The 27881-nt window shown below is 42.2% G+C and overlaps 1 protein-coding gene across 4 annotated transcripts in view; it reads left to right on the top strand.

Moving 5' to 3' along the window:
* The window catches only part of LOC147023049 (serine/threonine-protein kinase MRCK alpha-like), a 328524-nt gene that overhangs the window by 225364 nt on the left and 75279 nt on the right, over nt 1-27881 (top strand). For all 4 annotated transcript variants that reach the window (XM_085888048.1, XM_085888050.1, XM_085888051.1 and 1 more), the window contains 6 exons: nt 7463-7596; nt 12360-12602; nt 16926-17036; nt 17552-17799; nt 19291-19396; nt 24750-24874. In XM_085888048.1, the coding sequence (XP_085744174.1) occupies nt 7463-7596; nt 12360-12602; nt 16926-17036; nt 17552-17799; nt 19291-19396; nt 24750-24874 (967 nt within the window). The remainder of the gene's footprint in view (nt 1-7462; nt 7597-12359; nt 12603-16925; nt 17037-17551; nt 17800-19290; nt 19397-24749; nt 24875-27881) is intronic.

Here is a 27881-nt window from a genome sequence, read left to right on the forward strand (position 1 = left end):
GAGATCTGACAGGTTGGAAGGGAGGCCTCGGATGTTTTAGATCCACACGGTTATGGACAAGGGAGAGGAGCTGCTGATCGGACATAGGGATGTGGAAAGGAGCAAGGAGAGGATGCGGGTCTTGGGGGTAGCCAGAGGGTGGTTGGAGGGTGGGGGGTGGAGGGGGTTGGGGAGTGTTGTGAAGCTGGGAGGTGCAACGGTGAAGCTAGGAGGGGGAAGAATAGGAGGAGGGGGTGGGGGGGGAGCTGAGAGGGGCCAGGACTGGCATGGAGGGGTTTGACACCATGAATGGATGTGAAGGGGAATTTTTTGTTGTGTGCACACAACCTTTGCAAAATTGATGCCTCAGGATTCCCATATTGGATAACCTGCGACAGGCTTCATAGGTGAGGTGGTGGTGAGTGTTTTTGGTTGAAGGCATGGAGGAAAATTTGGCTGTAAAGCATGAGTCACATTTGCTCTTCAGCTAGGATACAGCGGCCTACCCCCCCCCCCTGAATTGATAGAAACGTGCGGCGGCCACAGAGTTTCTGAGGTGGCCTCAGGGTGGCCCTACGCCGTATGGCTATTTTTTACAGGCTGTAGGGGTCTCCGTGGAATTAAATCGCGGAGTTAGAACTTTTTTCATTTCTAGGTTGGTCGTAGCAATTCGACAAGCCGTAGCCATGACGTAGATGTGTTCCACGTCGACCGTACGTAGGGCGTACGGTGGGCTTGCGTTATTCGTGCGTTTTCCATAGGCTCTTATCAATGAAAAATGGATTTTGCCAACCCCCAAAAAATTACGGCGGCCGCACTATTTCCACGTTCGCCTTAGGGCCCCCCTGCGGTCGTCTTGCGGGCACCTTGAGGCTACCTTGCGTCTGCCTTGAAAATTCTATGGCCGCCGCAGGGACGCCCTAAGGTCACCGTGCGACATCAAATCAAAGACCGTACGGCACCCCCACGTTTTCGGTCTCCACAATTTCTAAATACCCTGTGCGGCTACCCAAAAAATAAAAACATGTGTGACTGCTACATTGTGTGACCGTGGAAATACTGCGGCCGCCCTATAATTGCAAGTGGCCATAGATATTTTAGACCCTATGGCCGCCGAGCCAAATGTGACTGAAGCATAAGTGAAAGAGGAGGTTGGATGAACTAAGGGTTTCGGAATGTGTGAAGGCTTTGGGAAATAAGCCTCATCAAAGAGAAAAAGGAAGAAGAGATGATGATGATGATGATGATGATGATGATGATGATGATGATGATGATGATGATGAATGAATGAATTGCTCATGATGGAGTAATAAGCAGAGTGAGGCACTTTAAGATACATTTTGGAAGCGTTTTTTAAAATATATATATTTTAAATGTTGTGAAGAGGTTTTAAGGAAGAGAAACATTTCATTATGTATGGGGTCAAGCAGCGATTTAAGCTGTTATTTTTCTTCTTTTAAAATTCTTTACAGTATGGAAGACTCGTAGTTCAGCTTCCACATGCACATGCCTCACACACATATACATATATACGAATACATGAGACACAGCACAGGACCGTTAGAAGAGACAAACACAGCCACTAAACTTGGGTGAAGTACCGTCTCCTACTGTGTTACTCTGGGGCAGATGCTTTTCCCTTTACACCATCGAGTCTGGTCATGGTTCCAATATAAGGATAGTGAGGGGTATGACTGATGCCAAACCACCTCAAATAATGAAAAGAGAACTGTGTCATGAGAATAGGAAGGATTAGTGGAACCTGTCACACACCCATCATAGTTCGGAGGGTGGGTGGTAGACCACACAAAATAAACCACCCATTGCTTTGAACTCCAATCTATATAATAAATACTGAAGGACCTATTTTGTGCTCCTCCTAGCGGTCGCGTCACGTTTTTCTCGGTACTGTGACCTGGACTGAAAGAAACTTCGTACCTGTAAGAGTGCATCGCACATTGTGGCAATAGTCAAACTTCAACTCTGAAGCATAATAAACACTTTTCGTTTTACATTCGTTTACATGGCGACGTGTGACGTCACCGCTGAGAGGCGTCAGGACGTCATGACATCATCGGTCATTCGCTGACGTCATTACGTCTGTCGTCGACAGACCGTCACCGCTGAGAGGTGTAATTCCACTCCTCGAAAATAGCGTCTGCAATGTAAAACCCTCTTCTCTTCTGCACATGCTGACTACCTCAGAATGTGAATTTCACACAAAAAATGTAACAAGAAACATTGTATCTTCTATATATTAATACTGAAGGACCAATTTTGTGCTCCTCCTAGCGGTCGCGTCATGTTCTTCTCGGTACTGTGACCTGGACTGAAAGAGACTTCGTACCTGTAAGAGTGCATAGCACATAGTGGCAAGAGTCAACCTTCAACTCTGAAGCAGAATAAACACTTTTTGTTGAGATGGGGGCGAGGAGTGAAGAGGCGGGGGCGGGGGATGAAGAAACGGGGGCAGGGAGTGAAGAGGTGGGGGTGGGGGATGAAGAGACGGGGGGTGAGGAGTGAAGAGGTGGGGGCAGGGGATGAAGAGACGGGGGCAGGGAGTGAAGAGGCGGGGGTGGGGGATGAAGAGACGGGGGTGAGGAGTGAAGAGGCGGGGGTGGGGGATGAAGAAACGGGGGCAGGGAGTGAAGAGGTGGGGGTGGGGGATGAAGAGACGGGGGTGAGGAGTGAAGAGGTGGGGGTGGGGGATGAAGAGACGGGGTGAGGAGTGAAGAGGTGGGGGCAGGGGATGAAGAGACGGGGCGAGGAGTGAAGAGGCGGGGGGCAAGGTAAGCAAATTTTTGGGCGGGGGTAAGCAAATTGAAAGCGGGAGATGGGGGGGAAATGGGGCGGGGGTTGAGTGGGTGGGGGCTGGGGTGAATTTGGCGGGGTTGAGTGTGAGGGGTGGACAGGGGCGGAGGCCCAGGGGCAAGTGGGGTGGGGAATCGAGAGACGGGGGACAGGGAATGAGGAGGCGGTGGCGGGGCTGGGTAATTAAATTTTGGGCGGCGGTAAGCAAATTGAAGGCGTGGGGGGGGGAATGCGGCAGGGGCTGGGAATGAGAAGGAGGGGGCAAGCATGCCCTGTCCAGTCCATGTCCCTCGAGTGTGGGTGAGCTGGTGAGGGTGGTTGAATGAACGGAATCCGTCTGTGACGGGGTTTCGGCTCGTTCAGAAATAATCTTGAGGGATTGGAGAGGAAATGGCAGTCCACAGCCTCGGGAATGGGAAATCCTGATATCTGCAACATTGCCATCAGCAGGACCATTGGGTCTGTAAAAATGGCACAAGGAATGACCAGTGATGGGAATGGTTGAGTTTGGAATATCCTGTGAAATAAAAGTTTCTGACATTTGAGGATGAGGTGGCAGGAAACATGTTGGGAGATATTAAGGAAGGGTGCTGTGTATGCATTTACAATAGGGCTCTTTCCAATTCATAAATGAATGATCACTGCATCGTTGCTGTGCATTCCCAGCCAGCATGAGAAAGTTTTCTTAAGATCTAGCATCTAAGCAAAACAATTGTAACTCCTCGTCCAATATGTGTTATTGTACGAATTTGACAAAGGTCCAATGTGTGTTATTATTTGTCCAGGTCTTCAGAGAACACAGTCATGCCAGGCTATTGCGCACCTGGATTACCACTGAGTGGTCTGATTGGTTAATTTAAGCAAGACGCCCTGACGGTCAAGCAGCATCCACTTTCGCACTCTCACCAACGGTTTTCTGCACTGCCTCTCTCTCACCAAGACGACAGAGTATCAAGGCAGGCTCACAACCTGGCCCAGTAATTTATCAACAATCATTTTACTGGTAATAATGCGTGTGTGCAAACAAGGATGTTATCCAGCCGCACCACAGTCGGTTGTGATAGGTTTTGACTACAAATTCTGCTGAAGCGAGGCGACTCGTTCCAACTATGAGCTCATCGTCCTTGTCCACACAACCACCCCCGTTCATAATGGGGCTGGCCAAAGCGCATCTGAATGACCGAACATACCCCCACACCATCGATATCACTCTGCATGCCCTGAAAGCCCAGTGGCTAATTGTGCTTGGGCACTGTATAGTAGGAGAGCTGTTTTTAAATGTATAAAATAAGAATAATGGGAGGTAGGAAAGAAGGGGAATGGAATCCATGAGCCTTGTGGCATGTACTCGTACTCCACATTAGTTATAAACTGACTGGTGTACACTGAACCACAAATAATGTATGTAGACAAAACCACAAATACATAAAGGGGGTGGGGGCATGATGGAGGGGGATTTACACACTATCCCTTGCTCCTTTTTCGCCCTCATTTTTTCCTGGGCTGTCCCAGCTCCATAACTCCACTATGGGGAAAGGGTGGTGGTTGGGATGGTGATGGTTGGGATGGAGGTGGGGGAGGGGTATGGAATGGGGAGGACTCATTTGTTTTCCCTGAGGAAACCTCCCTCCCAAACACACGACTGAGCTGCTATGACACAGGCAGCAAAGATGCCAGTTTTGCTGCTGCAGGTGGTGTGCATGGAATTGGATGCTTCCAGATACTCATGGGGGAGGGTGCCTTGGTAGGAGTGGAATGGGAGGGAGGTTGGTGTGGACACATGCACTCTTGGGATAACCATCCCAGTCATTTTTACCAATTTGGTGGATACACCAATGAATCAAAGCAGGAGCCACCTGCTGTCTGTCTATCTCATCCTCCCCATGGATCATTACTCGGGGTTGCTGACCTGACCCAAGACCTTGCCACCTTTCCTCACTGAAGCTTGGGGGTTGGCAGCCACCCCTTGTCCTTATAGCTCTCCCACTACTGCTCCCACCCCGTCTCTTCAAACATCTCTTCCTTTGTCTCTTCTTCCGTCTGTTCCTCCATTCCTTCACTGGCTCCACACTTAGGCCTATTGTCACTACCCTTTGTGTCAAACTTCTTGACCTAGCGATCCTTTTATCTCATGGCTTCCTGCTCACTTTACCTTTTCTCGTTTGGCATCCACGTCTGCCCTGTCTTCTTCCATGGTGTGTACACACACACACACACACACACACACACACACACACACACACACACACACACACACACACACACACACACACACACACACACACACACACACACACACACACACCCACACCCACACACACATTTAGGCCCAATAAAAACAGATATAAACACACACACACATACACAAACACACACACATAATCACACACACACACACACACACACACACACACACACACACACACACACACACACACACACACACACACACACACACAAACACACACATAATCACACACACACATAAACACATGCACATGCGCACACATATAAACACACACATACACATACAGATAAAAACACACACACACACACACACACACACACACACATACACACACACCCACACACTTCGGCACAATAAAAACAGATATAAACACACACACACACACACACACACACACACATAAACACATGCACATGCGCACACATATAAACACACACATGCACACACAGATATAAATACACACACACACACACACACACACACACACACACACACACACACACACACACACACACACAGATATAAACAAACACACACAGATATAAACACATACACACACATTTAGGCACAATAAAAAGAGATATAAACACACACACACACACACACACACACACACACACACACACACACATACACAAACACACATAATCACACACACATACACACACACACACACACACACACACACATAAACACACGCACATGTGCACACATATAAACACACGCACATGTGCACACATATAAACACACAGATATAAACACACACACATGCACACACATGCACACACAGATATAAACACACACACACATGCACACACAGATATAAACACACACACACACGCACACACAGATATAAACACACTCACACACACTCATATATAAACACACACACCCACGCACACAGATATAAACACACACAAACACACACACACACAGATATAAACATACACACAGATATAAACATACACAAACAGATATAAACATACACACACAGATATACACACACAGATATAAACACACACACACACACAGATATAAACACACACACACACACACACACAGATATAAACATACACACAGATATAAACATACACACACACACACACACAGATATAAACATACACACACACACACAGATATAAACATGCACACACACACACACAGATATAAACATACACACACACAGATATAAACATACACACAGATATAAACATACACAAACAGATATAAACATACACACACAGATATACACACACAGATATAAACACACACACACACACAGATATAAACACACACATGCACACAGATATAAACACACACACGCACACAGATATAAACACACACACACACACACACACACAGATATAAACACACACACACACACACACACACACACACAGATATAAACACACACACACACACACAGATATAAACACACACACACACACAGATATAAACACACACACACACGCACACAGATATAAACACACACACACACACACACACACACACACACATACACAGATATAAACACACACACACACACACACACAGATATAAACATACACACACAGATATAAACATACACACACAGATATACACACACAGATATACACACACAGATATAAACATACACACACAGATATAAACATACACACACAGATATAAACACACACACACACAGATATAAACACACACACACACAGATATAAACACACCCACGCACACAGATATAAACACACACACACACAGATATAAACACACACACACACAGATATAAACATACACACAGATATAAACATACACACAGATATAAACATACACACAGATATAAACATACACACAGATATAAACATACACACAGATATAAACATACACACAGATATAAACATACACACAGATATAAACATACACACACAGATATACACACACACACACACACACACACACACACACACACACACACACACACACACACACACAGATATAAACACACACACATAAACACACACACACATATATAAACCCACACACACACACATGCATATACACACACACACACACACACAGACATAAACACACACACATGTATAAACACACACACACACACATGTATAAACACACACACAGATATAAACACACACACACATAAACACACATGTATAAACACACACACACACACAGATATAAACACACACACACACACACACACACACACACACACACACACACACACACACACACACACACACACACATCCAACCTGACCCAAATAAGACTTTTGACATGTTTCTTTGTCACATGATTATTAACGAGATGTTGTATTACAATGTTTTTCATTTACTGCTTAATTTGATTGGTGTTGACATGATAATGATTTGCCTTAAATTTTGCGAATGTACAATGAAGTGTTGCCTTTTACAGAACGTGTTGGCTGTAATAAACCTGGTGAAGAGTTGGCTGTGCTGAAGAGGGAGAGTGAGAAGGCAAATGTACAGACAAAGCAGTTGGAAAAGCAGCTGAAGATCTCCAAACAGGAAAAGGAAGATATGCACAGGGTGAGAACTCCAGTGACAATTCATTTCCACCTGATGGGCTCGGAAGACATTGAGGATAAGGAAACATACATTTTTCTGCACACAAAAGCCATTTTACAAAATATTTGTGTAATTACTACTACATTCAATAAAATTAACATTTCACTGTGACTTTCAATTCCCAACAGTTTATTTTATGCAAAGTATATTTTGTAAGCTTTACGCTGACGATCTTTGCTTATGTTAAGCTGTTGACATGCCAAAATGAATTGACCATGGGATTATACTGGTGATTTGTCCATTTGAATCCCAGGCAATTTGTCTCAGTTTGTGCGATGCTGCGCAAGAGTTGCCTTATTTTGCCTCACAATTGAGTGTATGTAACATTGGATTAGCCAACCAAATATACATTCTTTCCCGCAATCGAGATTTTTAATTTTTTTTTTTAATACATCGTCGAGGCTCGTGGAACAGCTAGTAGTACACTGAATAGATCAGGACGTAACAGACAAAAACAGGATGCAAAACGCGCATGCATGGGGCGGACAAGATGATTGATTCCTGGCTTGAGACACTTCTGCAACAGCCTTGGAAGCTACACAATTCCACCACCTACTCTGCCTTGGTTGTCTCCAACTCAGAGGCTGGTAGCATATTCTTTCCACAAGGAGATAACACTTCTCGGTATCATTAATTTTATTCTGAGGCTATAAAATGATAAAGAACTCACAATAAAATTTGGATGCATTCCTCAAAAAATTGATGGCATTCCAAAATACCCCCTCCTCCCCCCACAACCTTCTTCCCTGAGGTCATAATCTTCTTCATACTGGAATTGGTAATGCTACCCACTATCTGCAATGTGGCCTTGGCTTTGCATGGGTCGGGGCTCCAAGTTGCTGTCCTCTTGAGGTCTGGCACGTAGGCCTGACGGAATGGATGAAAGAACAAATTGATAAACATTTAAAATACCACACACACAAATGGTTTACGGTTGGAGGAGGTAGAGAAACATGTAAAAAGGAGAGTTGTTGATTTGGAAATGAAGGTTTGAATCAATAATCCGAAGGTAATTTTCAACAATGTAGAGCCACGTGAATATCTAAAACAGCTTCAAACACAACATGTTCTTGTTAAAACTGACAAAGCAAATAATAATAATATTGCATTTATCTGCAAAACATTCTATATTGAAACACTTTTGGAAGAATTGGGATTCTTGACTGGACTCTCAATGATCGACAAAATAAGTAACAATAATAAAACAGATTTGATACAAAACCATCCAATCACTCAAAAGTGAGAAGACTGTTAGTTCCAGATAAACACCATAAATTACCTTTCATTTACTGGATCTCTCAATCCCTGTGTGTCGTAAGAGGCGACCAGGGTTGGCGTCAGGAAGGGCATCCGGCCATAAAAAAAAACATTGCCTCAAGAAAAAGCCAAACCCCTGCACAGCAGGGAAAAATGGCTGTATAAACGGTCAATATTATTATTTACTGGATCTCAAAAATGCACAAAAACCCTTGTAAGATGAGGTTCATCATCACAAGTAGAGAATGCAGTTTGAAGCCATTGTCAGGTCGAATGACAGGGGCGATGGAATTAATTTATAAATGCTTAAAAAGCTATCATGAAAAGGTGAGGTTTTATTCTGGTATTAAAAAATTCACAATCATTGATAATTCCAAACCTACAATCGACAGTATCCGCAACGTTAATAACAGGGGTAAGACTAAATGTCCATCAACTTGTGATTTTTCCACATGATAAGCTCATAACCACATTGGACAGAGCAGTCGATAAAGCATTTGCAGGAGATACTAAAGTATATATTAAAGCCTATCAAAAAAAGCACACTGGTCTGTAAAGGAAAATCAATATTCACGTACTTTTTTTCAAAAAATAAACTTGAAGAAAGTGAGATTTCTTTACATTTGGCAACAAAATACTCCAGCAGAGAGTGGGGATATCTATGGGTTCAGATCCGGCCACTTTCTTTGCAAGTTTATTCCTGCAAGTCTGATTATACAGATATACAAGTCTGATTGGGTGGGCTCAGAACATGTGCAGAAATAAACTAACAACTGCACAAAGGTGTGGAAACATCTTTAGATTCATTGATGATTTCCTGGGATTTGATGATGGGATTGTATTTGTTCAGCTTCATGACGATGTATATCCAAAATAACTCAAATTTAAAAAAGGAAAACCAAACTCCCACTTCAGTTTCTTTTTTGGAATTGCAAATCGATATCCATAATAACTAGGACGGCACTCGGTAGAGCACATACCTTTGCCCGGCTGAGCAGTTAACGCTTTGTATCCCACTGATAGACCAGATCTGCATCTAGACCTTGACCAAAATCTAATCAGCTTGTTCTTGTCACCTACCCAACTCCTCCACCAAGTTTTGTCATAATCCGTCTCCAACTTTTTGAGATATCGTGCTATACTATTTCTCGTTTTTGGCCCCGTCTCTCAAAGGTGACGAATCACTTAAAAAAGTGTATTGTCCGGATCTTAACCCAAATCTAATAGATTTGTCTTTGGCACACACCCAACCTGTCCACCAAATTTAGTCCAAGTCCGTCGACAAAGTTTTGAGGTATCCTGCTCACAGACAGAGAAACAAACAGACAGGGATGAAAACCTCCATCCACCTTTGGTGGTGGAGGTAAAAATCCAAAAATTCTCGTATCTGGATCCGGTTCTTCACCAAAATCATAAATATTTGTATTTGGCAGATACCCGACCTGTCCACCAAGTTTCATCTGAATCAGTCCCTGACTTTATGAGATATCATGCTATATATCGTTTTTGGCCATAAAACTCGATGGTGAGTGAAGAATCCTTCAAAAAGAGTTTTAAAAAATCCTCACATCCAGATCTTCACCAAAATCTAATCGATTCGTTTGGTGGTGGAGGTAATATATTTCATGCCAAATTGTTTGATAAGCGAGATGATTTTCCATTCCACATTGTACAATGCCTTTTGTAAACAGCAACATTCTTAAAAAGCTATTCTGTTGCAGGTGAAATAATTAAGACATGAGAGAAACCACATACAGTACTGAACTTATCAATAGATTAAAACAGCTAGCCAGATGTATGCTAATATAGGGAACTACAGTTAGCAGATTAAAACCAGTTTTCTTTAAGATCATAAAATGACACCAAATGGAATTTGAGAAATACAATAATAATAAAAAAAAACATTTTCAGTGGTTGCTCAGAGATGCAGTGCAGTACATATAAAATTTGTTTTAGATAACAGACGTTTCAGTGCCGTTTTTGAATAACAGTTTGATTCAGTGTTAAGTGGGTTGGACGTGCTGCTTCCTGGATATGTTATCTTTAAGTTAAGGTGTGCATGACTTAATGTATTATATTGTCATATAATGGAATGTGTGATGAGAGTTATGAATATGTGATAATATTATGAAAATCCTTTAGCTAGAAAAGTTTGAATAGTGATAATGTATTGATGGGTCAACTGACTTCTAAAATGAGGTTCATTATCATAGCCTGGACACAAATGAGGTTGTGGATTTATTGATGGAGGTAATTTATTGATGTGGATCCAATGCTGAGGTTGTGGATCTGCTATTTGGAGAAGTTCTGGGCTGAAAGGATCGAAACCTCGAGGAAGAACGGTGCCCAGGTGATTGGGGTAGCAGGGAAATCAGTCAAATGCCTGCAATTTAAGGTTCTTACTTTATTGTAAGGAAACTATATTTTAAGGTTTATAATTAAATAAAGTTGAATATCGGATGTTGTGAAATTAAAATCATTTGCAGCAATCCTTTAAATTATAATATTGTCAGATGCTGCTATTTGCGGCTTTGCTATTCATGGACCCCGCATATTCCCAGTCTATAAAATGCGACCTGCTTCGACAGTCGAGGCCCTGTGCTTCGTGGTTTTTCATGGGCGAGTGGTTTTCGTGGCCTGCTTCAGCGCCTTCGCCTACATTCCCTTCGGTGCACAACTCATCAGCACCCTCACATATGTGGTCTTTAGACGAATCCAGAGTTCACTGGATTTTAAATCAGCATCACCACCACCATCTGAAAAGTTGTGTGTTTGTGCAAATAAAAAAATTGAAACGGAACCTGCTGCTGCTGTTTTTCTGGGGATTTTTTTTTTTAACAGCGCATACCTCCTACCAGAACCGGATTCAGATCTTCACCAAAATCGAACCAATTATTCCTTGTTACATACCTCTGTCCACAACTTTTTGAGATATCGTGCTGTATATAGTTTTTGCCCCATCCCTCAATGGTGAAGAATCACTTGAAAAATTCTAGTATCTGGATTTGTAGCCAGATCTTCACCAAAATCTAATCAATTTGTCCTTGGCACACACCCAACCTGCTCACCAAATTTCATCCAAATCTGACCACAAAGTTTTTAGATATCCTGCACACAGAGACAGACAGAGAAACAATCAGACAGACAGGACTCAAAACATAACCTCTGTCCACCTAATAAATAGAATTGTGAGGAACAGACTTGGAAATAGAAAACAATGTGTGCGTGCGTGCGTGTGCACATTATTACCTCGGTCACCCAGTAATGTTTGAAAACACATGAAAACCCAGTTGTAGCATGAATGCAAAAATGGTGACAAGCATTGCAAAAGTACATTTATTGTGCTCATGAATGTATTTTATTTTCTTCTCATTACTTTTACATTATTTGTGCTGTTGGTATTTAAACATGTGATGTATGATTTCCATCTTGCCTAAGTTAGCCTCATCCATCTTTGCTCTACTCAGGAGTTGAACGAGGCTCATGAGCGACTCAAGTCTCAGACCAAGGAACTGAAGGAATCTCACAATCAGCGCAAGGCAGCCATGCAGGAGTTTACAGAGATCAGTGAGCGGTTATCTGATCTCCGCTCCCAGAAACAGAAGCTTGTGCGTCAGATGCGTGACAAAGATGAAGAATCGGAGGTGGTTGGGCAGAAGATGGAGAGTTTGAAGCAGGATCAGCGCAAGCTGGAGAAAGCAAGAAAAGAGGTAATTTCTTTAATTGCTTCCAAGATGAGGGTAACAAAACATTTTTTGATGTAAACGGATGTTGGAATAGCATGCCAAAAAGTATGTAAACAAGGTAGGTATGGTCACAAATTATGTGCAACCATCCCTACATGAATTATGGTTGCCACCAGTCCATCTTTTTATAAGGAGAGTGTATTTTGATTGTTTTCACGCATTAATTTTACCAGTGAAATATTAAACCATTAAAATAACACACACACACACACACACACACACACACACACACACACACACACACACACACACACACACACACACACACGATAATATCCAACTGAGAAAGCATTTGAGCAATGGAACAGCACGTTGATACTGCAACACTCGGAAGGAAAGATCGAAATACCAGACGTGAAGATACGGCATGGGGTCTTCCAGGGAGACAGTCTTTATCCCCTCTTGTTTTGTCTGGCTCTGGACCCACTGAGTGACCTCAACAACAAAAAAGGACACGGATACACTTTAACAACAAATAAAAGAACATCCAAAGAAACACATCTTCTGTACATGGATGCTTTAAAGCTCTTTGCATCGAGTGATGAAAAATTGACAGAACAACTAAAACTAGTAAAGCAGTTCTCCGAGGACATTCAAGTGGAATTTGGATTAGATAAGTGTGCCAAGTGCACATGTGTACAAGGTAAACCAATAAAAACAAACAACATAAATATTGACCTTAAAACACGTAAACAGTAGTTAGAAAATGAAGCATCATACAAATACCTCGGAGTAGAAGAGAGCCACCGAATATGTCACAAACAAATGCGCAAAACAATCGCCAAAGAATACCAACATAGAACGAGGCTGATCCTGAAAACGTACCTCTCCCCAAGAAATAAAATCAAAGCCATAAGCCAACTTGCAGTACCAGTGTTTCAATACATTGCAGAATCATAAACTGGCCCCAATCAGAAATCAATGTTTGTCATCAAAACAAGAAAACTCTTTACCATTCACAAAATATTCTACATAACTAGTGTATCCCGAGAATGTACCTGCCAAGATGAGAGTGAGGCAGCGGCCTGATGGAACTCAACCAGGTGCACAGAACGATGAGTGTTGGAGGTATGAATTGAATATGCTGCACAGGAAAATGAAACTGCAACAAATACAGCCCCAATGATTGCAAAAAAAGCAAAATAAAAATATAAAAATTATTAACAAATGTACACCAACAACTGAGAAGATTACAAAAGAGCAGGAAACTCTGAACACAAAAGACCAGAACAACAGCTGACAAAGGAGCAGGAACTCTGACTGCTGACATGTCGGTGGTCTTTCTGTCTTCTACCGACTCCTCTCCAGCCTTGCACCGCTTGCTCTGTCTGTGATCTGTCCCCCTTATATTTATGCAGGGTGCTCAAAGTCTGCCAGCAATCCCCTTCTGGTGAAACTGGCCAAATCAAGAATCACTTCTCTTTTTTCCTTCACTTTTTCATTCCTCTTTTTTTCCCCCACCTCTGGAGCAAACTGCCACACTCACCTCAATCCCACTCTACCTTTCAGGTCTTTAAAACAGCTCTTCACCACCATCTCATATCTTCTCCCATCTAAAACCATGATCTTTTCAACTCGTTAACTCACCTCAAACCCACCTCCTTCAAATTCCATTTTCCTCACTGAAACTCCCTGTCGTGTCCATCTTGTTTATCCTGTGTATCCCCACCCCTTCCCTCTCTCCTCCACAGATCTCCTGATGTCCCTGTTCCATACTGTTGTTTTACTTCCCTCTCCTTGCCCTCTCTTGTCTCCTACTCCCTTTGTTATATGTTCTGTATTAAATGTTATATGAGTCTCGACAAAGTACAGGTGACCTTTCTATAACACGGGGGATGCTTTCCCGCGAAACGCCATGTTATCCAAAAACGTGTTAGTGAGGCAATATTTAACAAGTAAAAATCTGGGATCTCATTGGAATCTCACACGATGAAGCTGTCCCTTTGCCTGTTGCTCTCGCATCACAGAGAGGTCTGTGGCCTCTGTATTCTTCTGCCTCATTTCTCATCTTGCACCCACTGCTCTTTCCCTGCTTAGCCACCCTCCCTCGCCCCGTTGGTCTCTACAGGGTGTATATAGTTTGACTGTAACCAACTTTTGATGAAACTAACCCTAACAGCAACCTGTTTGGAGAGTTTTTGTTTGACATGAGAACGGAGTCCTTGAATGCTAAATGTCAATACTGTTAGGGAAGTGTGAGGAATCAGAGCTGGATGGGAGAGGGGGGATGGAGGGGGCATAACTTCCATGAGATTGAATCATAAGTCTCTGAGGTTTGTGGGTGAAATTGAAATGGTATTCTTAGTGTCCGCTGAGTCTGGGAGATCGGCTCTTCAATTCTGACCTTGGCTGCAGTAATTTCTGACCCTGGCGAAGTCATACCAAAGACTTTAATAATGGTATATGCTGCTCCCTTGTTTGACGCTTAGCATTTAGAGGATAGAGCAAGGACAAACCCTGCTCTTGGGGAGGGAGATTCACTAAAAACTACCTGCTGACAATGGAGAGAAAAGCACTGTCACTAAGTGGCACCACAATCCCAGGGTGTTTTGGGAACTGACTTCACCAACGGTCAGTGGCCATTTTGTTTGATGTCAAGTACTGTATTGTTGTGCATACACACATGAGTCCATCATTCAGTTCTTTCATGAGCCTTAGAAAGTGGAGAAAGCAAAAATGGGAAGGGTTGCCCAAACCTTGGTGAGCAGAGAGGTCGTGGGGTGTTGAGTTGTTGAATTAGCGGCATGGCACAGATGTGGATGTGCAAGTGGCACAGGCAGGAGTTGGAGCCAAATAAGCAGAAAGTGGTGTGTGTGTGTGTGTGTGTGTGTGTGTGTGTGTGTGTGTGTGTGTGTGTGTGTGTGTGTGTGTGTGTGTGTGTGTGTGTGTGTGTGTGTCTGTGTGTGTGTGTGTGTGTGTGTGTGTGTGTCTGTGTGTGTGTCTGCTGTGTGTGTGTCTGTCTGTGTGTGTGTCTGTGTGTGTCTGTCTGTCTGTGTGTGTCTGTGTGTGTCTGTCTGTGTGTGTCTGTGTGTGTGCGTGCGTGCGTGTCTGCGTGTCTGCGTGCGTGCGTGCGTGCGTGCGCGCGCGTTGGTGTTGAGATGGAAGGATAGATCTGTGTGTCTGGATTTATAGTCATGCCGTTTCTGTTGTGGAATACTTAAATTGGTAATGCTGTCATAAGTCATGACTTGGGTGAAAATAACAGTTGAATGCTTTCAGGAAGACTTTGCTTTCACCTGTGTGATGTATTTTTTGTAATTGGGCTTGTAAAATGGCTTGCAATGGTAAGTGGGAAACAGCAATGAGAATGGGAAGAGTTCAGAGGAAGAGGGGTGGGGGTTATGATAACTATTATAAAGCAAATAATACACCATGTCTTCTGTGAGAAAGATCGACTACAGTCACAAATATGTGAGTTCGTAAGTGATTCATGCAAGAATGAGATTTTTTTTCTTTTGAAATAAATTAGAGGGGTGGTGGAATAAAACAGGTGATGTAGAAGGAGGTGAAAAAAAAAACGTGAAGATTCGGGTGGAGGGCGGGAGAGAGGATAGGAGCAGGAAGATCGCAAAAGTGTAGTTCAGACAGCATTATCCGAAGTGTGTGTTTGTCGAGGAGGATTATTTTTTAGTGCAATAAGGGGAAGCAAGACAAATTTGAGGGAGTGAGTAAATAGTGAATATTAAGAGTGAGATTGGGCAGAACAAAGGGAAATGCAGGCAGTATGCATGCAGAGTTGTATCGCTTAGATATCTAATATGTGAGCAGCTCCACAGACATGTGGGATTTGCAGTCTGTATAGTAATGGACAACTCTAACGTTTTACAATGATTTCACAATTATAAATAACAGACAGCCACTTTATTCAATCAGGAGAATTTAGCTTACGGTGGTGCAAAAAACGCATCTTCCACTTACTTGAACACAGAAGGGCAAATACGTGACCCCAGCGATGTCACCTTAAAACATTTGAAAAATTTACCAGCTTCGGCCATTTTCAGAAATAGGTCACCTGGATGCTTACAGGTGAAACCACAGGAGCTCTTCCAAAACTCTGTTGAGTTTGAGCGATGAGCAAGTTCATCATGATCACATTTTAGGGTGGTCATGTGAAGTTGCATTTAATCGGACAAGGTAACAATGTTTCAGCGTTACAGCTTTGACCCATAATATAATAATCAACTTATAAATTATCGTTTTTCCACGAACAATGAAAGGACAGCTTTAATTGCCTTAATTACTCAAATAATTGAAAGTGCATTCTGCTGTTTCTTTTTGGGAATGCAGCTGGAGTCAAAAGTCGAAGATTTTCAAGCCGAGGCTTCCAAAGAACGGAAATTACGTGAGCGCAGTGATCAATATTGCCGCCAAATGGAAGAGGAACTTGAATGTTTGAAGGTACATTTTTTGCTGTGGTGGAGGGAATGTGGTCTTCTAACCTTCTTTTTGACTTTGAGATTAAGACTTCTACATTTAGTTTGCTTTTGCCTGGTAATGCAATTAACTAACCTGCATCACATAACGGTGTGTGGATACATATCATTGCATCATACACATTTGAATTCTCAACGAACCCTTTGCTAATTAATTCGCTGTGATATATACATATACGTGTCCACCCCTTTGTATCGATTCACTTGTGTTGTATGTATTACTTTTGTTGTAACTTCATCAAATTGTTTGCTGTTTCCCAACCCTTCCACATTGCTGTGCCCATCATTCCACAACTGAACATTGACTTTTTTTTTCATTTCCTTTCTTTTGGTGTTACAGGCGTTTGGAAGCCTTAAAGGCACCCATAAGCCTCTGGGATAGCTGTTCTGATTCTCTGTCGTAACACTTTGTGGTATCTTTCTCTTTTTGCCCTTGCACTTACTCTCGTATTCAAATGTACTTTGTCTTGACATTTGCAGCAGAAGCAGATGGGTCGTTCAGCAGGTGTGAGTAGCCTGGAACATCAGCAGGAGATGGGACGTCTGCGAGCTGAAAAAGATAAACTCAAATTGTCCCTCGAGGAAGAAATTGCAAAGCGTGATATGCAACACACATCAGAGGTAAAGAGCCTTCGCAAGGAGCTACAAGAGGCTGAGGCACACCAACTGGCTCTGCAGAAGGATGTAGTTGCCTTGCGGGAACGTTTGGAGAAGTCACGGAAGGAAAGGTGATTATGATTGAAAAATCATTGGGAGTGGTTCTTGTTATAAGTGTAGACGAAATGGCTGCATGTATGGTGGTGGTATTTGTTATTGGTTTTTTTTTCTTCCACTTATCTCGTTTTTTTCTTCCACTTATCTCGTTTTTTTTCTTTTTTCCTTCCAAAGGATCATGTTCTTCCTCCACCCTCCTCATTTTCTGCCCTTGTCTGTTCTTCCCTTTCTTCTTGTCCTCTCTCCCTGCTCTAGTCCTCTTTCCCCGCTCTCCTCCTCTCTCTCTCTCTCTCTCTCTCTCTCTCTCTCTCTCTCTCTCTCTATCTCTATCTCTATCTCTATCTCTATCTCTATCTCTATCTCTATCTCTATCTCTATCTCTATCTCTATCTCTATCTCTATCTCTATCTCTATCTCTATCTCTATCTCTATCTCTATCTCTATCTCTATCTCTATCTCTATCTCTATCTCTCTCTCTCTCTCTCTCTCTCTCTCTCTCTCTCTCTCTCTCTCTCTCTCTCTCTCTCTCTCTCTCTCTCTCTCTCTCTCTCTCTCTCTCTCTCTCTCTCTCTCTCTCTCTCTCCCACTCTCGTCCTACCCTCTCCCCCCAACCCAACTTTTTCATCCTTCCACATTCTTGCCCTTCATCCTCTGTTACCGTTCTCTCTTCCATAGTTCTTATCCCACTCCCACCCTTCTCGTCTCCCCACTCCCACCCTTCTCGTCTCCCCACTCCCACCCTTCTCGTCTCCCCACCTACACCCTTCTCGTCTCCCCACCCCCACCCTTTTCGTCTCCCCACCCCCACCCCCACCCTTTTCCTCTCCCCACCCCCACCCTTCTCGTCTCCCCACCCCACCCTTCTCGTCCCCCCACCCCCACCCATCTCGTCCCCCACCCTCCTGTTCTCATCCCCTTACCCCAGTTCTCCATCTGCCTCCACCCCCCCACAAAATCTTCTCCATTATCATCCTCCCCAGTTTTCCCCCATTCTTAGCCTGCCCCCAGTTTCTCTTCTTTTCATCTCCACTCTCCCCCCCTTCTACTTTCTCACCCCACTCCCCAAAATTCCTCTCAGCTCCCTCCTTGTCTGACGGTTCATTGCTCTACCCCCTCTCTTTTTCTCATCCTCAGCTCCTTTCCTCATCCTTTTTCTTCGTCTTTCCACTCCTTGTCTTCCCAACTCTTCATCCTAGTCTTCAACCTTGTCAGTGTCTCTTCTCTCCCTTCATCCTTGTCGCCGTTGTTTCTCCAATCTACGCCATCCCTTCTCTTCTCTGGTCTCGCCCCATGCTTTCTTTGTTCCTCATTCTGTTAACTACTCACCAAAAAGAAAGAAAAACAAAAATACAAAACGTCCCTTTGAAAGAAACATTAATGATCTTAAGGAGGAAAGCCATCACAGGCAAAATTTGTTTTTTTATATTAAACTATTGTTTGTGTTGTTATTGTGTTTACTTTATGAATGAAGATTGATGGGACTTTCATTATTATTCATCTTCCAGTCAAAGTGAGCAGGACGAGGCAATTGTGGAACTGAAGAACAAATATGAACGTGAGAAGAGTCGTCTTGTTGCAGAGAATAAGAAACTTAACCAGGAAGTGGACAAGGTGGGCATGTTACTTGTTTGTGTCTAAAAATATAAAGTATCTGTTTGAGGCCATTCCAGGAATTGTACTACATGCCTCTTTTCATTTTTCTTGTCCGTCTTTCAAACAATTTTTTTTACATCTAAGAATCCTGAGGAGAATGGAAACATACATTTTCAATATTCTGGTGTAAAACGAGTACTTCAAGTTGATTTTCAAAGAAGTACACAATACTTTGTCTCACTCTACACCAAAGACCATTGGAAAGTAACATTTATTAATATATTTAAGGGTTAGGTATCCAAAGGTCCATGTTGGCTGAATTAGATAATCCATCGATCAATCAATTTCTCATACACTGTTACATTTCGAAGGAAAATCTCAATGCTTTACAAAGAAAGAGGAAGTAAGAAAACTAAAAATTATAGAAGCACAATGAGATTAATAGGAGATATTTAGAAACGAATTGATGAAGCTGTGCAGATTTTAAAAAGTCAAGTCAAACAATTGAGCTTAACTTAAGCACGCTTCTTCAACAAAAGTCTTCATTCTAATGAGGCACGCACGCACGCACGCACACACACACACACACACACACACACACACACACACACACACACACACACACACACACACACACACACACACACACACACACACACACACACACACACACACACACACACACACACACACACACACACACACACACACCACCCCCACCATATTCACTCTTTCACTCTCACTCTCACACATGCAGCGGGAGATGGAGTTTTGTAATTGTGTGTGTGTGTGTGTGTGTGTGTGTGTGTGTGTGTGTGTGTGTGTGTGTGTGTGTGTGTGTGTGTGTGTGTCCAACTGTCCCATCACCTTTTTGACCATTTTTCTCATCAAATTTTATTATGAGAATATGGCGATGACAAATTAATCATTTGGTCAAAAGGTCAGTGCCATATTAAATCATCAATTTTCATCCAATTGACCTAAAATTTTAAGAATTTCCATGTTGGATCACTGAATTGGTTCACCGATGAAAAGCTAGAAGCCGATTGCTTTTTTTTTTAATATCAAAAGGTCAAGTTTGCATAAAATCGTCGACTTCTTTTTTTTTTTTAGCTGTCTTCATCGTGGTTAGCATACGGAAGAAGAAGAAGTCCAAATACAAAGTGGACGTTGATGGGCTTGGCATTTTCAGATGCTTTCTAGTTTGTAATTATGATCTGCATGTACATTTACTTTACCTTTTTTTTCTGTCACTGCTCCTTGTGTTATTATCAACCGCCAACCAACAAAGTTGGCGGGGGGTATAGAAATGGGTTCCGTCCGTCCTTCCGTCACATTTCGTTTCCGGAGCTTAACTACAAATCCCCTCAAGATATATTTACGAAATTTGGTACACATATCAAGCAAGTGGTGAACTGGTGCCTTTTGATATTTTCTAATTGATAGGTCACATGGTTTGGCAGCCATGTTAGATTCAATAAAAATATTAAATAATGTTTTCTCTGGAATCACATAACCTAACGAAGCGAAAATTTGCAACTATCATCTTCCATCATGTCTGCATACATAGTAAAAATTAGGACGTCACAAGTCACATGGTTTGGTGGCCATCTTGGATATAAAAACACACCTCATCCGATTAACACGAAACTTCACACACGTGTTCCACTGGAGGATTGGAGGCAGAATGTAAATTTATGATGTCATAGGTCACATGGTCCGTCAGCCATCTTAGATTGAAAATTAATAAATTTTAAAAATCTTCTCCAGAATGGCTGTACAGATTGAGGCAAAATTTCACATACACTTTCCCCAAGACATCCTTTCAGAAGTTTGTTAATTTCTAATTGATAGGTCACATGGTTTGGTGGCCATATTGAATTTACCCTAAAACCTTCAAACATCTTCTTCTCCAGAACGGCTGGTCAGATCAAGGGGAAACTTCACATACATATTGCACACGCTTAGGGAATATAAGTTTGTTAATCCTCATTTACTATGGCGGGGGATATCGACGACTTTGTCTTCAACGGATGCTCGTTATTTATTGATATCGTCACGGAAATGTTATTATTATTCCCCGCCAACCAACGAAGTTGGTGGGGGATATAGAAATGGGTTCCGTCCGTACGTCCGTCCGTCCGGCACATTTCGTTTCCGGAGCTTAACTACAAATCCCCTCAAGATATATTTACGAAATTTGGTACACATATCAAGCAAGTGGTGAACTGGTGCCTTTTGATATTTTGAGATTTCCCCCAAAAATATTTCTGTCACTTTCCATGGAAACAAGTTTGGAATTAAGAAATAATTGTGGTTAACCTTTGTTTCCAGAGCATAGTTGCAAAACTATTAACTATTTCTTTATGAAATTTGGTACACACATCAAAAATAAATTGAACTGGTGCCTTTTGCTACTTGTCCTCATTTACTATGGCGGGGGATATCGAAGACTTTCTCTTCAACGGATGCTAGTTGATATTGAATCACAAGTTTCCTCTGTCCCTGGTTCCTCTCTTTACTCACTGGCAATTACAGGCCGTCGCACACGGATAACTTTGTGTCGCGGAGGGTCGCTAATCGACCACGAACACCAATAACTTGACCACATAACCCAAGGTCCTCTGTCTGACAGCCATTTACCGAGGAACACGTGATCACCTTTTTGGGGAATTGCACCCTTGATGCGTACTTGCATTACATAAGTTACTTACCGTATCAGGTGCAGCCAAGCAGAGCTGCCAAGTACGCACTGGCTATTTAAGCAGATCATGGGGTTTAACGTCCCGGCTAAACTAAGGTGCGGACCATGCTGGACCAATGGAGGAAAAGACAAAAACGAGCTGGGTACATTTCCAGCAGGCACATTTATTTAAACAACAGCAAGGAAAATTATGTTTACACAGTATGGGATTTAATGCAAATGGACAGCAAGAGAAATCAAGAAATTTGTGGTGTGCAGCATTTTGTCATGCAATATTCAAAACAGAAGACAGCAGAGTTATCTAGAATATTCTTAGACAGTCTTAACTTGTGCTATGACAGGCACCATCACACACACACACACACACACACACACACACACACACACACACACACACACACACACACACACACACACACACACACACACACACACACACACACATCCGAGGAAAATTAGACATAGTCCAGAGAGATAAGATGCAGTTGAGGATTAGCGACCTCTCAATACCTGGTGTGGTCGGGGGACCTGCGTAACCCAAAACGCTGAGGAAAAGGAAGGAGGGAGAATACTGAGGTTGTGGGTGTGTGAGGTGCGACTAATGCAACATGGTGTGCAGCGTGGTGTAAGAGGAATATGTGAGATGCAAAATGGTACGGTTCACTCTTGGGTTCGCTTTGAAAAGAATGGTCTTGGTCGGGTTTGCCCATGCCAATTGCTCTTGTACATCCACAGTAGATGAGAGACAGATGGTAGAAAAAGATGCTTAAGAGAAAAGACCCTATCATAATGTAAGAATCTGTACGTGTCATTGTTGCTATTGGATGCAGCTGAACTGAGCGTCGATAGAATGAGAGGAGCCCTGGCTCGTAGAAGTAACTCGTGATTCTGCGCTTGACTGCTCGTAGAAGTGACGCGCTTGACTCTCTCAATGCCGACGCTTGCACTCCTTGTGCCGTCTGCCGCTGCCTGTTTCCTGGCAAGGTCTGAAGTCTGCCCCATTCTACTCTGTCCAGCGAGTTTGACTCCTGGCCGGTTTGTTTGTCCGGCGTTTGGAGAGTTTGGCGATATCTCTCTCCCGGTGTGTCTGGCATCTGGCGAGTTTGGCGATATCTCTCTTCTAACTGAGCTGAGTTTACTCTTTTATGAGCCCCTGGCGGGGGAGGAGCCAAGAATCAGATCAAATGGAGCTGTTGGTAGATTCAAGCCTCCCCATTGGTCCATAGTGGTCGTAGCCATGTCCTGAGCGTGAAAATGGCCTCATTTGTTTGCTGGCATGCATACGCGTTGGAGCTCTGAGATTAACATGGGGCCATGGTTCTCAGAAGCGCTCTCTGGCCCCGAATGTGCACTAGCCTCCATTTAAACATCGTATTTTAGGGAAATCCCTGCGCTACCCGTATGTCCTCAAACGAGCTCCAGCGCATGTTCGCGCTTCGAGTTATGCCTCATAATAACCCGACCTATGTCTTCTCAGCATTCCTCGAGGCTGCGGTGAGTGTTTGGCAAATCGTTGGTGGTTGCGACAGTTGTAGAGAGGTGGGAGTACGTTGTGGCCTTTTGTAGTGAAGAGATTGTAATGTGGTATTTTGGCATAGAGGTGGAAGTTGCTTGTAACGATGTCCTCCCGACGGGGAGGGAGAGTTTTGTCCCGAACAGTTATGTTTGTAATGAAAATGTAAACTTAAGTTGTTGTGGGTATTTTTGGTAGTCATGTGAAGTGGTTGTGGTAAGTGTGGTAGCAGCGTAGTGAGCGGAATGAAGATCAGAGGTGAGATGGCAGTTGAAAATTGGCACGCATATGCAAATTAACCTCAATGTGCTCACTTACTTGGGTCCTTTTGGTTTGCGTGCATGCTTACTTGCATGTTTCGTGTGAGCGATACAAAGCAGCGCAAAAGTGGAAGAACTGCAAAGATTGAAGATTGAGGACCGAACTAAAAGAGCCTTCTGCAGCGCATCTTCCCCATTTACCTACTAGACATTTGGAAAGGGCTAACTAAACACATACTATTGAAATAACTACCTTGGGATCACTGTGTGTTGTGTGCCATTGCCTCGGAGGCGTGCGGTTTTACAGAACCGCAACAATATTTATAAAAAAGCCACAATGGAAATAAGTTATTTGAACTTTATTGTGTAATCTTTGCCAACTTGTTTCATTTTTGTTCATTGTCTCATGCTCTTATATGCAAGTTTCTTCTTATTTATAAATGCTGCATGGTTTTTGTGTTGAAGTTGGCCAACTAAATTAAATCATTTAATCAATCATAATCACTCTGATATATATATATATATATATATATATATATATATATATATATATATATATATATATATATATATATATATATATATATATATATATATATATATATATATATATATATATATATGCCACAGTCATTGAAAGCTCCATGAGAAAGAGAATCTGATGACGCTCCCTCTTGATATTTAATATTAATGAATACTCCACACAAATTAATCATGGAAATTATCCTTTTTCCCCATTTCATCACCTTGTGATTGAAAAGGGTATGTCTGTGCAGAAAGTTTTTGTCTTTTCAAAAAAATATAAAAAGTAAAACAAGTTGGATTCTTGCATGAACAAGTAATGCCCCTCGTGAGGATATTTTTGTAAACAGTTTTGTTGTGACTGTGTTTCAGCTCACAAATGATGGGGAGAGGCTTACCTGTTCACTTCGGCAGCTGGAGGAAGAAATGAGAGACCTGGATGACAAAAAACAGTCGTTGACTCACTGGGAGGCTCAAATCACCGAAATAATCCAGTGGTGAGTGTTGTTTTCTGATTGCGTTGAGTGGTATTCCTGTCTCACTCATTATATACTAATAAATGAAAAAAAATGGAGAAATACCCACTGTTAATTATGAGGCTTATAATAACTTCTTTGCAATGAACTCTTACCATCGAATTTTGACATCGTGAATAACACTTGTTATAAGAGCTTATACGATATATGCAAGTCAGAAAATATCACGATTGGAGTAAGCTAAAATAGATAAGTGAACAATACACATCAGTGATCAATACACAGTAAAAGTAAGAAATAGATTTGAGGTCCTTCGTGCAAACTATCAGGAAAACTTTTCTGAAAAAATTTATTAGAACCTAATGGAGGCTCATGAGTTTGCAGCTGATAGGCATGTTCCTAAAAAAAAAACAAAAAAAACCCCTAAAGTGAAGCAAAGAGTACCATGTGAAGATGAATCTATTTCAACTTGAAGAGGAACTCTTGTTAAGGCTTAAAAGGATAACAGGAAACAGGAAATGTATGGGCTAAATCTTGCCTACCAACTCGGACACTCGATAGAGAGCATACCTCCACCAAGCTTATTACAGCGCGTGCGCTGTATACAATTGCACCGAGTTTGAAATGTCTCCGGTGTCCCGGTGTGCCCCCCCTCCCCCACGTGCCTGTGACAGCCAATGACGGCCGTCCGGTAGATGCAGTGCGTAACCTAGACCGAAATAGTGCAATTGACGGAAATACCCGAGTATTTCAATGGAAATTTGTGAAACTAACGTGTTATACATGTGAAAACCATTGAATTTATTGCTTGACGGAAAAAAATCAATAAACGCGCCCCTCTCATGTACGAACGACTGAAAGACGTCATTTCCGCACACCATCGCATTTCGCGCCGAAAGACGTCATTTCCGCCCACTATCGCATTTCGCGCGAAAAGACGTCATTTCCGCCCACCATCGCATTTCGCGCTGAAAGCTAAGTTCTTATTATGCCATCATTCTTTTGTGGCCTGCTGCCACGCTGTATCGAACGATTTCATTCCTTCTGTTATATATAAAAGTGCTTATCACTATATTAACAAGATTTTTACATTTCAAATATTAAGTACGCTTTTTAATTGTTTTTCAACTGAAAAAGCATAAATTGCATATTTTAACATGAGTGTACTCATTTGCTTCACCACACGCGCTGTATTGAAGGATTTCACTTGTTAGTTTATGTTTTGTATCCCACTGATAGCCCGGATCTGGATTTTGACCTCAATCAAAATTTCATCATCTTGTTCTTATCACCTAACCAACTCATCCACCAAGTTTTGTGTGAATCCGTCCGCAACTTTTTGAGCTATCCTGCTATATGTCGTTTTTGGCCCTATCTCCCAATGGTGAAAAATCACTTTAAAAATTATCAGATCCAGATTTGGATTCAGATCTTCATCAAAATCTAATCATTTCTTCCTTGTCACATACCCAAGCTCTCCAGAAAATTTCGTCCAAATCCATCCACAACTTTTTGAGATATTTTGTTCACAAACAGACAGACAGGGGTTAAAACATAACCTCCATCCACCTTCGGTAGTTGAGGTAAGTAACTGAAGCTACTTACAACGAGGATAGGGTACACATAATCAAAGTTCAAGCAATGATCAAAAGAGCAGTCTGGCTTGTAATATTGTTAATAAAATAACAGGAAGGAAGTCAAACGACACTGGTAGGATCAAAGGTGATACTCCGGATAAGAGAAACAAAGCTCTTAAAGATCATTTTTGGAGGCTACTTGGTCAGCCTCCAATCCTTGAAGATCAAGAAATTCAACGGACTATACCAGATATATTCCCGATTGAAACAGATATATTTCCTCTTGGAACTTATCGCATCCATCAAGCAATTAGCTAACAACAAATCAGCTGGTCGGGATAGCACACTGTGAGCTAACCAATGGGGGCTCAGATTACCATTGATGTCATAACTGATGAACCAATCAGTGTCGGTCTTACATAGACAAGCAATATATATGGACACTGTCTCACTTCCTGGTTCTCTTGCTGTGATTCAACGTTGAGCAGTACAGCACAAAAAGCTTTGGTTAATATGTCGTGTTTGTTTTCATGTGCACATATATATATCTGATTCCAAAGTTATTTAAGGTACCAGTAAATCATCTTCCATATTCGATAAATCAAATGCACGACCAGCCTTTCTGTTGCTGTGCTCTTCTGCAAACTGACAAACTTTCAGTTTGAATTCGGCCGTGAAACTTACGTTTTCTCTTACGAGTACTGACAGCAGACATTGTATGGTGGGATCTTGTATTGATACGGACAATTTTGTGAAATGATATGTAATTCAACAGCTTGTACTGTATTTATACTTAAATGTTGACGGGAACTTTTTGTTCTTGAACATCAAACGTAACATGCAGTTATTGAAACATCAGCTCGATTTTAGGATACCCTCCGTTTCATGGATGCATTTATCCCATCAATGTTATAGTGCCTTGATGCCATCTGCTGTCAAATCTTTCCACTGGTATGCAGCCATTTCAAGATGCCTGCTTTGCTGTCTTCGTCGTTCACAAAATTTGTTACACGATTGTTCTTTGAGTTTTCGTATGTGATTAAAATCACATGGTAACAAAATCTGAACTGTAAAGTGGATATATGAATATGTCTTCTCAACCCATTTTTGCTTGAATGATCGTGGTCACCTTTGCCATGAGGGTGGACGTTTTCGTGCAGCGAAGTAGTGTCCAGAAATAGCACATCTGACTTTTGGCTGGGTATTGCCCATCTCACTTCATTGCCTCGGAAGTTTTTCTCACTCACTTTCCATGGAAGGGGGAAGAGTAAACATTTGAAGATATCCAGCTCCGCACATGTGACCGCTTGTTGAGCTGCCTTGCCACAAGTTACAGGAACAAAGTTTATCCCTGATGCTTCTTTATACCGTTTGCAAATTTGCTTCTGCTGTTTTATTATTTTGTTGTACTTATAAAGTGGTGCTTGTTAAATCAAGGCCTGTGTTGATCT

This window comes from Eptatretus burgeri, chromosome 7, assembly GCF_056783735.1.
Source record: "Eptatretus burgeri isolate ZD-2024b chromosome 7, Ebu_testis_v1, whole genome shotgun sequence".
Lineage (NCBI taxonomy): Eukaryota > Metazoa > Chordata > Myxini > Myxiniformes > Myxinidae > Eptatretus > Eptatretus burgeri.